Source organism: Cygnus olor, chromosome 3 (genome assembly GCF_009769625.2).
Source record: "Cygnus olor isolate bCygOlo1 chromosome 3, bCygOlo1.pri.v2, whole genome shotgun sequence".
In the NCBI taxonomy this organism is placed as follows: Eukaryota; Metazoa; Chordata; class Aves; order Anseriformes; family Anatidae; genus Cygnus; species Cygnus olor.
The window spans coordinates 52,196,098-52,209,226 of record NC_049171.1 but is presented as its reverse complement, the minus strand read 5'-3'; the positions used below and the strand labels follow the sequence as shown (position 1 = coordinate 52,209,226).

Sequence of the window (13,129 nt, the reverse complement as noted above, 5' to 3'; positions counted from 1 at the left end):
ACAGGAATCCCTCTACATACACCCAGTTATAGAATACCCATTTTTCCTGTGATCAGAGACGCAGAAATTAACATTTTCAGAAATCAAAAAGAGGGAGTCCAGCAATGGGAGCAGAGGCATGTGCAGGAAACACTTCAGTAGTGTGACTCCATTTAAAATAGAAAGTGAAAGATAACTTTGCTACTGGATACCATTCAATGACATTTTGTTGTTCATTATAACCAGTCCAAGTGAAACTTGTGCTAAGTGCCTCTGCCAGGGACATAGAGGTCACTGTGATTGCTTCTGTCTTATATTTCAGACCAAGGACCCAAAGGCAAGGACAGCAACCTCTCTTATGTCATCAAGTGTTAAGGGCACCAACCTTAAGGACAACCTTACAGTCCTGTTAAGGACACCTCTTCCACACTCCCACCAGACAATAGGGCTAGCTGGGCTGATCCCATGTGCCTGGCTCCTCCTCATTACACTTCCTGGTAATGCACAGGCAGATTTTTCAGTGCATGTCGCCCTCTGAAGGTGTGAGTTGTTTCTTCCTGGCTCATGACACAGACACTTCTAGCCCGCAGCCCAAGTTCCTGGTTTCTGACATCATAGAAACATCTGTTCTTTCATTTGCTTCAAATTCCATTACAACAAATGATGATCTTTGTTACAGAATGAGAGAAAAAAGACGGGAGAAGAATGGAAGTGAAGAATGGAAACAAAACTTACATGGCCATTGGAGAGGCACTTTTAAGGGGCTTTGGCCTGGAAAGGAATAGCTAAGAGATTGTTTTAATGTCTGAAATATATACACAACAATTATGGGCTTCATCACTGGTTGAAGCAAAGCTTACCTGCCCTATCTGACTAAAAATCATATCTGTGTAAGTTGAATCAGAGTGGCCAGTAACAACACTCATACTCAGGTAACTCATAAATCTTTCAGAAAGAGGTATCAGGTGCAAACCAAGCACAAGCTGGAACAACCCTTAGATTCCCACTTATGCTGAAATAGACCTGGTCTTCCACTCACAAGGACGGACTAGTACATTTCATTTCCCTTCATTCCGTCATTGCCTATAAATAGCACTACCACAAACATAGAACCATAATGTTTGGAAAAGATCTCTAAGATACTTAGTTCAACCGTCCTCCTACCACCAATATCACCCACTAAACCATGTCCCTAAGCAGGCCAACCTTTCCTTAAACACCCCCAGGGCTGGTGACTCCACCACCTCCCCAGGCAACCAGTTTCAATGCCTGACCGCTCTTTCTGAGAATTTTTCCTAATTTCCAACCTGTCCAACATGGAACTATACGGAGTGACATTCCCCATATTCAACTTCCTTCACCTTAAGCAATTAACTGGGTGATTTGAAATACGTGATTAACCACTTTACATGCCTTTTTCAATTAGTAGGGAAAGGTGTCTTGAAGGTGTTTCAGGTCTTAGGTAGACTAGCAATCTGAAGGCTCTCTCCACTGACTACAGACAGAGCAGAAATTAACTGGAGTCCTACATCTTTGTCCAGACTAAATATCAAATTTTGTTGGCTAAATCAAGGCATTGGAGACTGTAGCAGGGATTCTGTATGTGAATACAGTGCTCAGAACTGGCTCAGTATCTGGAACCTAGTGAAAATATTCTGATCTATTCACTGAAGTTGTTAGACAAGAAAAGCTCAACACATTTCAATACATATAATCACAAAAGGTTTAAAAATAGCAATGTAGATAATAGATACTTAAATGGGCATAAGGAAAATGAAATGAAGTTTCATGGTCAAACAAAGTCTTTACTGCAATTACCAGTAAAAGTATTTTAATCAAAGAAAAACATATTTTCCACAGAGACAATTATAACGTTTTTATTTAGCAAATGTACTGGAAAAATTGTTTTTCTGTAAAGATGTACAGATATGCCCCAATTCCATAGAGTTGCCTTTCTCTCAAAGGGCTATGATTTTTTGAAATCAGTTTAATTAACAGAAGGGGACATATGTGGAGATGTCAAACTTATTTTTGTCATAAACCACATGATTCCATTTACCACTAATCCCCAAATAATTGACCCTGGGGCCACCAAGAGCTTGCAGAACTCTTGACGGTGCTTTATTGCGGAGTGTACACAATTTTAACTGTCCTCTGTTTCTAGCCATGTGAACAGAAAAAAGACATTAAATACTTCCTTAATACCTTTTTTTTTTTTTTCCATACTGGCAATTGCCGAGGTTACCACAGGATTGCTTTGTGTTTTTTATTTTTATTATTTTTTTGCATTTTTACAATTGCATATGGAAGAGCACTGATATAGGGCATTATTTCCCTGCTAAGATGCACTTCAAACTATAGAAAACTTTTGTGAAACCCTGCCTTGTAAAACTGAGGACAGACGCTACAGCATTCATCTTTCTGCAGTCTAAACTTGACTGAAAGAAAAAAATGCCTTTTTTTTTTTTTTCCTGAGAATTGTGTTCCTTTATACTTTGAAACAGCCTTCTGCTACTGCCTACTAAGCATTGTGCCGCTCACTTGGTAAGTACTGACAGGATTCCCATCTCCTACCGTGCCAGATTGTAAAGCATGGAAGAGATGACATGATAAAAGGGTCTGAAATAATTATACAGGAGTGTCCCACATTGAAGTATTCTTTGGTCTGGCAGAGGGAAGTGAAATCTACTGCTAAGATCTGCCCTGCATACTTGTGTTCAAATGTCCTTTTCTTAAGAGCATGTCCACAGACATCCATAGCAGCTTGGAATGAAAAGTCACTAAATGCAAATCCAATTTCGTATAAAAAGGAAGCCCTTAGAAACAAATCTCTTAAGAGGGCTCTTCTCACCAAAAATTAATTACAACTTTACATTACTGAACTCTGATGAACAAAGCATAATATTCCCTCAGATGTGAGGCCCAACTCAAAACTCAAAAGGAGGAGTACTTATTAAGTACTTAATTTTCTGAGAAATTCATTGCCTGCCTTATTTGTCAATCCTTTCTGGTCTGAAACCAATCTTTCCCCAGCTGTTTTTGGAATGTTTCAGAAAAAAAAAGAACATAAACTTTGGCCCTATTAGGGTTAATGCTTTTGCATAGACATATATGACCATAAACTGGTCGACTAATAGAGATCTTCTGCTAACATTGTGACTGAGAACAGGAAGAATACAGCCACAATAATATACAGCTGTCTACTAAAAGTATTGCATACAGACATCTTTGGCCATGCAGTCTTTTGGCCTTCTGAAAATACGTGAGCTGCATTGCTAACATGACAAAAAAAATAGCAATGTTGAGAATGAGAAAGAGGCGGGTATAAGAGGCTGATATTGATGGGGCGCTACTTCGAGCAGTTGTCACCATCTGTGCCAGCCCTGATCGGCCTTTGATTGACACTCCAGTTTTGTGCTTCACATAAGTGATATCTGCAAAATCCAAAAGATCTTTCATTTCCTCATCTTCATCTACAGGCAACTCTTTTTGTGCTTGAGTCTGTGCCTTTTGACGCACTTTTCTTTCATTTACCTCAATTTGTGCAAAAATGTCAGGAACAGCATCAACAAATTTGTAGCCTTTGGCTACCTTTCTATTTTTCTTTGCTCTGCCACGCTGCTGTTGCTGCCTCTGTGAGATTGCAAATATTCTGTCAATGGCCTCCTCTGTCTGTCTTTTATCTGAAAACCTCAACAGGCGCTCAGCAGTCTTCCTAAAGCTAGCTGTGTTTCGTACACGAGACAGTATCTGCTTCTCCAGCTGCTGGAAAACTGGCTTAAAATGCTGCAGGTTCTTCTCCACAATCCCTACGTAGTCCTTCACTTCTGGCACTGCAGAGCTCCTAATGGCAGAGGCTCGGTCAAAGACAATTTTCTGGCGGTCTGCAATAACCTGTGCAAAGGCAGAGCGGGGCCCTTCCTCAACAGTCCACAGGTAAATTGCATAGGCGTGCTCACTGGTGGTAACGAAAACATCGAGCTGCCGAGAGTCTCCGCGGACCGTGAAGCTCTGCACGTCGATGGAGGGCCCAATGAACAGGTAAATGGCTCTCGTGACGGGGTGCCGCAAGAGGGTTGTTACATTCACGTAGTTCGTTCCATTGTAAGGGTAGCCCCGGGGATACATCCGTGAGGCAATGGTAGCTTTCTCACTGTGGCCAGTATCATCCATCCAGTACATCTTATATATCCCATCACGGTGTCTAATAAATGCCCCATGGACCTCATCAACAACTGTTTCTTCAAAAGGCACATCCACATTGTGGAAGAAACTGGTTGCTGCCTCCAAGGGGCTGTCATCTTCTAAGTGGATTTGGTCCACCACCAACAGAAGCTGAGGATGGAGAAGTATGAGGTTTCTTTGCAATTTTCTCAGCTTCAGTTTAGGATTGTATGCACCCACTCCTTCTCCCCTGATAAAAACCACCCCGCTTCTCTCCATGGCAGCAACCACTCGTCCCTGACAGTCACCAGCCAAGTCATGTTTATATTTAAGCCACTTTGAAGAACAATCCTCTGTAATCTGCCCTTCCCATGGGGAGAAGCAGCTCTTGGACACAGCAGGGGAAAACATCAACACATTATTAAAAAAAGTATATTTTGGCCCATACAGAGCTTCTGTTATGAAAGGTACACCATTGGGAGCAAAAGTAAAGGAGTTCTGGTCCGGGTGTTCATGACCAGCATTAAAGTTCCTCCATCCCTTGATCCACTCTTTGTACTTGTTCTTATGAACAATATCATATATTGCACGTCCTCCCAGCTTTCCTGACTTGAAGGAAAGGAAAGGCCTGTTGATTTCAGCTGGCAAAGCACTTCCATAGGTTACCACTCCCCAGTCCTCAAAGTAATGCAGCTTTGGAACCCCGAAGTCTGGTGGAGGTACAGAGCGCAAACTTGCATCATACCTGCCAAAAAGATGAGAAAAATGGGTTTAAAAATCACTTGACTGATTTCATCAGTACCCATACAAAACTCAAAACGCAATTCAATACTTATATCAAGGAGCAACCGAATGATATAAAGTCCACAGGTATCCTTCCTGAACAAAATAAGCATATAGTTGTAGTGCTATTTACCATACTAATCTCCATGCAAATTTGTAGGAGTCAAATTAATGTTGTATTATTTTTATAGAATAATAACTGAAAGCACCTGCTCTACATTTAGAGCAAACAATCCTTCTGCAGTCCAAATATAAGAGCACCATGAACTTTCCTCAAACAAGCCACGTTACATTTTATATCATAAAGCTACTGACTGCAATACAAATATTTTAAAAATCACATTAGACAGGCTGTAGGCACTATTTGCATGTGACAGCAACAGTTGCACCTACCTGCTGACTACTTAACCAAGAAAAACAGAGAACCTGTTTCCTCAAAACTGATGACTATAGGAACAAAAAGAATTAGTAATAAACTAAAAATTAATAAAAAATCTTTTTAAATGATTTTTTTTATGATTTATATCACTTAGTATATGCTATTTTCTTTCTCCCGCTATGTTGAAGAAAAATTTTACAGCTTTCTTGTATAAATTCCAAGATATCAGAAGTCTGATTTAAAAAAGAGGTTTTAATTCCTGAAAAGATTACAGTATTTATAATTTTTGTTTAATTTGATTTACATGAGTTAAAACAACAACAAAAAAGGCAAGAAAAACAAGAACAACAACAGGCAGGAAAACAAAACCCAACCTTCTGGTATTGTTTAACCAAAATAAAAGAAACCATCATTAAGTATAGTAATACTTCTGTTAGATGGTTCCTCATCCGAACTATTCTTTACAAATAATCAGGAGTCTCAGTCAGGCCCTAGACAACCCTAGCTCATGTGCTGCGTATGGCTTCACGTAGTTCTGATCAGCCCCCAAGCTGCAGAGCTCAGGAGTTTGCTCTATAGCTAGAGGTCCTTGATGGAGATCCCCCTAAAAGCAGACCTCTTTCTGGAGACTCTAATGCAAGTGGACGCGCTCATCAAAGGAGCAAAACAGCAGCACAAGGAAAAAGCAGATATTGGGATATTCAGAGCTTTTTGTTGTTTTTGTTTTGACTCACTTGCTCTTAAAAACATGCCTCCCTTCAGCATCAAAAAGAAATTTTAAGTATATTAATTATAAATTACCAAGTTTTCCACGGAGAAACAGGAGAAGAAAATGTGTGAATGTGGTTGTAGAGGAAAGATTCTGCATTTTGCAAATAACAAGCTGAAGGGTGCTTGGAGCCTAGTAAACATGCATTTTAACGTGTGTATCACAAATACAAAGCAATATATTTAATAATACTTTTCTTGTAAGAGAGAGAAATACAGCTATACTGACTCCTCAAATGTATTTCTTCTCTCTATAGACTGAGGGAAATGTATATGTATATGTTGGATCTTCTCATTTCTTAGCTTTTGTAGACTGACATATAAGTTAGCAGAGGTGTAAATTACAAGGAAGATATAGGTGTAGTCATCTATCATGATATTTTTTCTAAATATAATTTGCAAATTAGTATGCACATACAACTAATAGCATTCATTATCTTTTACATTGCCTATAGTTTTTTAAAGAAATCTATGCTTTAAATATTTGCCTAATTATTAAAAAAAAAAAAAAAAAAACAGGATTAATCACCAGAATAGATCAAATAAGCCAAAAAATATACTCAGAGAAATTTTCAGTCCTTTTGGAAATGCATGTATTCTATAAAACAACAGACAATGGAAGGAAAACGTGGAAGCACACATAGGATGAGACAAAAGTGTTGCCTGTAGCAACACATTCTGTGTATCTTCGCCAAGTGAAGTTCTTGTGAGCCTAAAAACTCAGGGCTGCACACGGCCAGCACAATCTCTGCTTCTACAATGCAAATCTAAAGATAACAGCTTATCACAAATGGCAAGCAGCTGTCTGGTCCCTTCCAAGCCCACTCATTCCCTTTCATACCAGAGAAATTCAGTGTGGAGCGTGCACCACCTCTGCCCTTTGGATGGAGTCCCTGGGCCCTCCACCACCCGGTTCCTTCTGATCTGCTCTGCCAACCAGTTCCCGCTGCCGTTGCGCATGACAAATTTGTCAAGAAACACCAGCTGGCTCTCTGGCCCATAGAACCAGTTGTAGTTGGAGTCTGCAATGGCCACAGTTCTCTGAAACCCTTGGGAAAAAATTAAAAGGAATGTAAGAAAGAATAAATGATGATGAAACCAAGCGGTAAAAACACAAACAGAAGCAGCCTTTTCAGATGTTCATACACCTACTTATAAATGAGCCATAGACACGTTACACAGGAGCTGTTTCCTTCTGCTGGAGATAACTTAAATAGTCACCTTTCTTCTTTGGCTATGAGCTACAGACAAAGTACTACAAAAATGTAAAGCATTTAAATTTTAAATTGCTTTTTAAAGCAATATCCCATCCACTTTTCCTCCTCATTCAAATCTTGCAAAGATAACTTTCTCTTTACAACTTTTGCTTTTCCTATGTCAACCCAAACTCTCCAAAAAACAAAAGAGAGACTCCCTCAAGGAAAAACAAACAAACAAAAAACAGTTTCACCCTGAAACAGCTAAAATGAGTTCACTTTGCTTTTTTTTGAACCTCTCCCCAGCAAATGCCTAAGATATCACATGGATTTAATGCAATTCCTTACACATCTGTGCTGGCATGCCAAAGCTGCACTCATCCCCTCTTACACACAAAGCTAGATCTGGGCTTTCTAATACCCAGTAAAGTTATTCCACTATCTTTTTTAAGAGGACTTCAAACAATGTAAGTTCCTAATGAACTGTCCTACAAAGAAGCAACACAAAACCATCACTGAAAACTTGCAAGGCTACCCAAAACTAAATCTCTTCTGAAACCTACAAGTAGTTGGCAGTATTTATTAGGTTATAACTGTTTTCATATTTGTAGATCTCCATCTTTTAGCCACAACTAGGATTTCATACCAGAGATGCTGAAACACACTGAAACACTGGAGAGATTCAGCATGAAAACAGAAATACTAAAAAGTCTGCAAAACAGACCCATCAGTGATGTCTGATATTTCTCTTTAATTCTCACATTGACAAAAGAAAATGATTCATGTACCCTTGGACTGCACTGAAAAACCTATTAGTTAAGTCATTTACATTTTCCATATGAAAAATATTTTGAAAAAATGGTTTTATGAATGGATTTCAATGTTTGATGGAAAACTGGGGATCAAGTAAAACTTCCCCAGACTTCCTTGATACCTTTACTTTGGCTTTATGATTTGCTACTCCTTTCACCCAATATTTTCGTGTGATCATTTTTCTTTTTGGGAAAGGAAAAAAAAAATCAGTAAGAATCTCAAAGAATGTTATTTTTCAAACAGAAAACTCCCAAAACAGCTGAACTTCAAACTCTGAAAACCAGAAATCAAATTCTGAAGTACTATTTTTGTTTTTTTTTTTTTTTTCTCCCAAATAATGTTCTTTTCTTTGGACTGATTCTAAAAGCCAAAGTTTAATAAACAACGGTGTTCAATGAGCAGTGATAAAAAATGATATCACTGTTTCCGTGCATGATGAAGGTAAAATCCAGGGCAAAGGTTATTTTAAATATCCAAGTACAATGCTAATTAAAAATGGTCTACTTGATGTATGAAATTTCTTTGAGAATTAAAAGATCCATCTTCATTGGTCCAAATGACCTACCTGGCAGGACAGTCCTGTACATAAATGCAAAGTGCTGCTTGAGCCAGGGGTGGCTGAAGTGATTGATATCAAAGTGCCTTTGGACAAGAAACATGTACTGAAACAACGATCTGGTTGTGTAGCTGCCATAAGCCACCCCTTCATAGAGCGAGCCATCTGTGACCTCCTGCAGCAGGACCACTGACTTCTCCATGATTGCCAACACTTGCTTGGTCCACAGGTAAGCTTCCTGAAGGTAGCCTGAAAGAAAAAGATGTTAGCAAATCTGGTTACAACACTAGAGATCGTAGATGATGTCACCTGTATTCCACAGTGAGATCCTTCACAGCCATGAATCCACAAGGAAAACTGCCAGAGCTCTAAAAGATGACCTATTACTGCAGAACTCCTGTATTTCCAGGGTGAAAAATAAAACACTATACTTAAACACAATAAAGCAAAGTTACAGGAGTGGAAAAAAAAAAAAGAAATAAAAAAAAAAACTATAAAACAGCTTTTTGCTAATAATGTGGGATTATGCTTTCCACCTTAAAGTGAAAATTTCCTTAATGCATTCAGAACATGCAAAAAGGGAAGAGTCACATCAAGACTATTGCATTTCAAATTAAAGTGGTAGGAAAACAAATTTACACAACAAATCCCCACTAGAGGGCTCCATAAAGTAAATATTCTGTTCAGTCATTTTTCACTGGAATGATCACCAGTGTGATAAAAGATTCTCAGAGTTTACAAAAAAGTTGACACTTGAACTGCACTTAACTGATATTCTATTAAGACATGCTCTATTTTAAGACATTCTGTGATTCTACTTACATTCTCAATGTGTTGCACAATCTAAAGGATTATCTAAAATAGAAATTCTTTTGGGAAAGATTTGCATGTTTAATTCCAAATGCAGATTCCTCAATTCCAGAATGAAGTTAATCTTCCAACTAAGCTAAGGTCCAGCCTCCACAAATACAAGTCTTTATCAGTTCTTATTCTTCTAAGGAAGAGAATTCCAGAGATCTTATTATTTTGGTCTGCTCTGTGAAAATCAAGAGCTGGAAAGAGGTTGCCCGAAGCCCTTCTCATGACTTGTCTGCCTTCACCAAGGGGCAAGCATAGGCACAAGAGCCTCAGCTGCATCTACATATTGCAGAAGGATGCGTGTTTGGAAGGCAGCATGTGGATCCCAGCAGCCGAAAGGCTCCATGCCTTGTCTTACTCTCTTTCAGATTCACTGGCTGGAGAGGTAGGACTAATCAGAGAACAATTGCCTTGCATGTCTACGCAACTCTAAGTGTCTGGACACAGATTTAACCAGACTTATTTCCACCATACAGCAGAGCTCAATTTTAGGACAGCTGGCACATGTTATATCCCATTACTTGGTGTAGCGGTGCCTGATGAATGAAGCACACATGCCAGGCTGAGGGAGTATGAGCTACATTCAAACCCGCTACCACGAATATTTCACTTTATTGCCACAATTACTGTATTTATGCTCAGCAGAGTGATGAGCAATTCAGACTTCCTAGCAGTCAAGACTGCCAAATCCTGCTTAGTTAACGGAGAGGAAAAAATTGCAATGGCTAAGTTAAACGGACAACCTGATTCTAACGTGGTATTTTATCCACTGGCTGAAAGGAGAAATATGATTGGGAAGGCCTGAGCAGGAGGGCAGGCAGCACTACTTACTTCTGCGTACTTCACTCCTTCTGTTTACTTACTTGATGCTATGACCTTATAGTTCTAGTTACCTATATACTACCTATATAGAACTATATACTATAGTTCTAGTACCTTAATGAAATAACACATAAGAACGAAAAATGGAAGAGACTCAACACTATGTCAGGCTACACAATAAAACAGAATGAACCTCACCTATAGTTAGCAGGATGTATATCAATTTAGGCCTTACACAAGACTCTTTTCAGAATATTTGAGTGTTTATTTTAACTGCAAAAGCTTTAATATACGTGGGTGCCTAGAATTTAATTCAATTAGTTTCATTTTTCAGTCCTATGTCAATGTTTACATGTCTTTAAGCTCGCTATTTAGCCTCTGCCTACTTGATTAGCTGAGTACAGTGCTTAAAATTATTAGGTGGCATTCAAACCTTTTGGGAAAAAGGTCTACACTGCGATACGCTATTTACAATTGCTTTGAATCTGATACAGGAAGAACTTATTTACTCCCTATCTCCTTCCACCCCCACCCTTTTTTTTTTTCTCCTTAAGAAAGTCTTTCATCTCAGAATAAGAATTTTTAAGAAAACATTTCAAAAAAATCATTTTAGACCAAAAAAAGAAACTTCATTTAAATTTCCATTAAAAAAAAAAAGCTGCAATTGATGTTTCATTTAGAAATATACAGTCTGGATGTTTTGGACTGTTTTCGTTTGAAATATCTGCACTATTTCTAAATTGCTCAAGTGTTACTGAATTTGCATTTTATTTTTTTTCCCCAAAATATGAAGTTTGGTTAAACAAATATTACCTAACTGATGTTATCATTGTTTGGCATGAAGCATACTTCTGTCTATACTCTAATGAAAAGCAGAGTCATCTTGTAAACTGCCAGCTTTTTGCAATAACGGAGGATCAGGGAAGAATGGAATTATGAAGAATTTAGCAAAACCCACTGAATAAACATGGTAATCTTAGTCTTCAATTTGTGGAAAGTGAGATAGGAGGAAAGGGAATAATTTCTATGTATACCCTTCCTGCTTTTTAGCATACACACATTAGTGAATGCATTTGTTATGACAAGTTCTTAACAAAAAGATGAGCCCCCTCAAACACAGTAGGTGCCACATTTTTTTTGAAACACATTCTTTGGGTGTCTGAAAGCCCAACAGTGTGCAGATGTGCCCTTGCTTACTTAGCAGGGCTGAACAGCTTGGCAATACCATCAGCATCCAGAAACTAGATTTTCCTTGATTTGCATCAAGTACTTCCATCAGGTGTCATGTCTTCAAAATAAGTCTACCACATAACAAATAAAAACTTGATAAAATACTGACACATTCTTATAAGCAGGAGCTGGCTCCATGATTTCTACTTCTCAGCCAAAGTACCATTGGGTTTTAAAGCCAGGATTTCTCACCTGCTCTTTCCCACTGACTCCATGACTTGCATTGTCCTTTACAGTCTGCATCACTTAAACAGCAGGAGAGGCAAAAGAGCATGTAGAGCAGGCAAAAGCAACTGGTGAGAGCATTCATCTGGAGACTGCGTAGGATGGGTTTAAGTTCCCAAATCAAAGGGGGAGATGGTACCTGGCACAGAAATCTCAGAGGAACGCTGTGGCTTGCAAGAGCATTGCTTAAAGGGAAAAAAGGTAAAGTCCTGCTCCTCTGCTTAGCAAAGGATGCTGAAAAGAAAGGTCTGGAGCTGTGGTCTGTGAGTGGATCAAGGTACAGCTTTGCAACCATCTCAGGGGAGACAGGACAGAAGTCCTGGTCAAAATGCCAGCTGATCCTATTGCCTGGCTCCCAGCTCAGAGTGTAGGGTGTTTCTGAGTACTGACCTTCTCAATGCATTATGCAAGGAGACCAAGTGCATAGCTCTGAGGGAGCAATGGCAGACTGCCCACAGGCATTAGAACAAGCTCTGAGCTGATAATCAGCCCTGAAAAACTGGACTGGCAACACTACACATGAGTGAAGTGTTAATTATTACCAACAGTGAGGTAAGAAATCCAAAAACAGTTGGATAGCTACATTTATATACCCAGCTATAACACATATATATTATACCTTGTACATCTGCCCACAGACTTCTGTTCTATTCTGTAAATTGCATTTTTCTAAGCAGCACACAAACAAACCCAATACAGCTGAGCTCTCAAAGCACACAAAGCAGTAAACCTTCGCAGTTGGCTGCCATAGATGCTGAGCGCTTAATGCAGAAAGTGCAGTGAGTTGATGCATTGTAGAAAAGCATTCCTGATTTAGCACATACCTTGATTCATCAGAACCAGGCTTCCAGCCAGCAGGGCCACACAGTTGGTAGGCTGGTGGTTATGAAGGTACTGGAAACCCCATCCACGTCTGTATGATGTTTCGTACATATATCCCGAGGCATTGGCAATTACCTCAAGAAATCTCTCCTGTTGAGTCTTGCTAAGATAGCTGTACAAGAAGTCATAAGCAGTGGCAAAGCCAACTAAGGAGTGAGCAAGAGGGACCTCATCCCATGGGGCATCCTTCACTAGCCTGTCAATAAAGAAAGATGCCAATTAATTAAGTTTCACCTATTTATTTTTCTACATTACCATACTGTGAGGTGTGTATGACTTAACATCTCTGAAGTTAGGCAACTCATGCTGACACAGTAGTAAGCTACTTACCATGTCTCTGAGACCATTTTAGTCTCTCCTAAGTATGGACAATAGTAAGCTTCAAACCTCCTTAATTATATTAGAAAGATTATATCTTTAAATACTAAAGCAGGGCTTGCAATATTCTGGGTTTTGCTAAGAGAAATAGGTATG

The 13,129-nt window shown here is 39.1% G+C and overlaps 1 protein-coding gene across 2 annotated transcripts in view; it reads right to left on the bottom strand.

Moving 5' to 3' along the window:
* Positions 1–1,842: 1,842 nt before the first annotated feature.
* The window catches only part of DSE (dermatan sulfate epimerase), a 35,304-nt gene continuing 24,017 nt past the window's right edge, over positions 1,843–13,129 (bottom strand). For both annotated transcript variants that reach the window (XM_040554368.1, XM_040554369.1), the window contains exons 3-6: positions 12,598–12,851; positions 8,648–8,887; positions 6,915–7,122; positions 1,843–4,888 (exon numbers count right to left, since the gene is read on the bottom strand). In XM_040554368.1, coding sequence (XP_040410302.1) covers positions 3,127–4,888; positions 6,915–7,122; positions 8,648–8,887; positions 12,598–12,851 — 2,464 coding nt within the window. In that variant the 3' untranslated portion in view covers positions 1,843–3,126. The remainder of the gene's footprint in view (positions 4,889–6,914; positions 7,123–8,647; positions 8,888–12,597; positions 12,852–13,129) is intronic.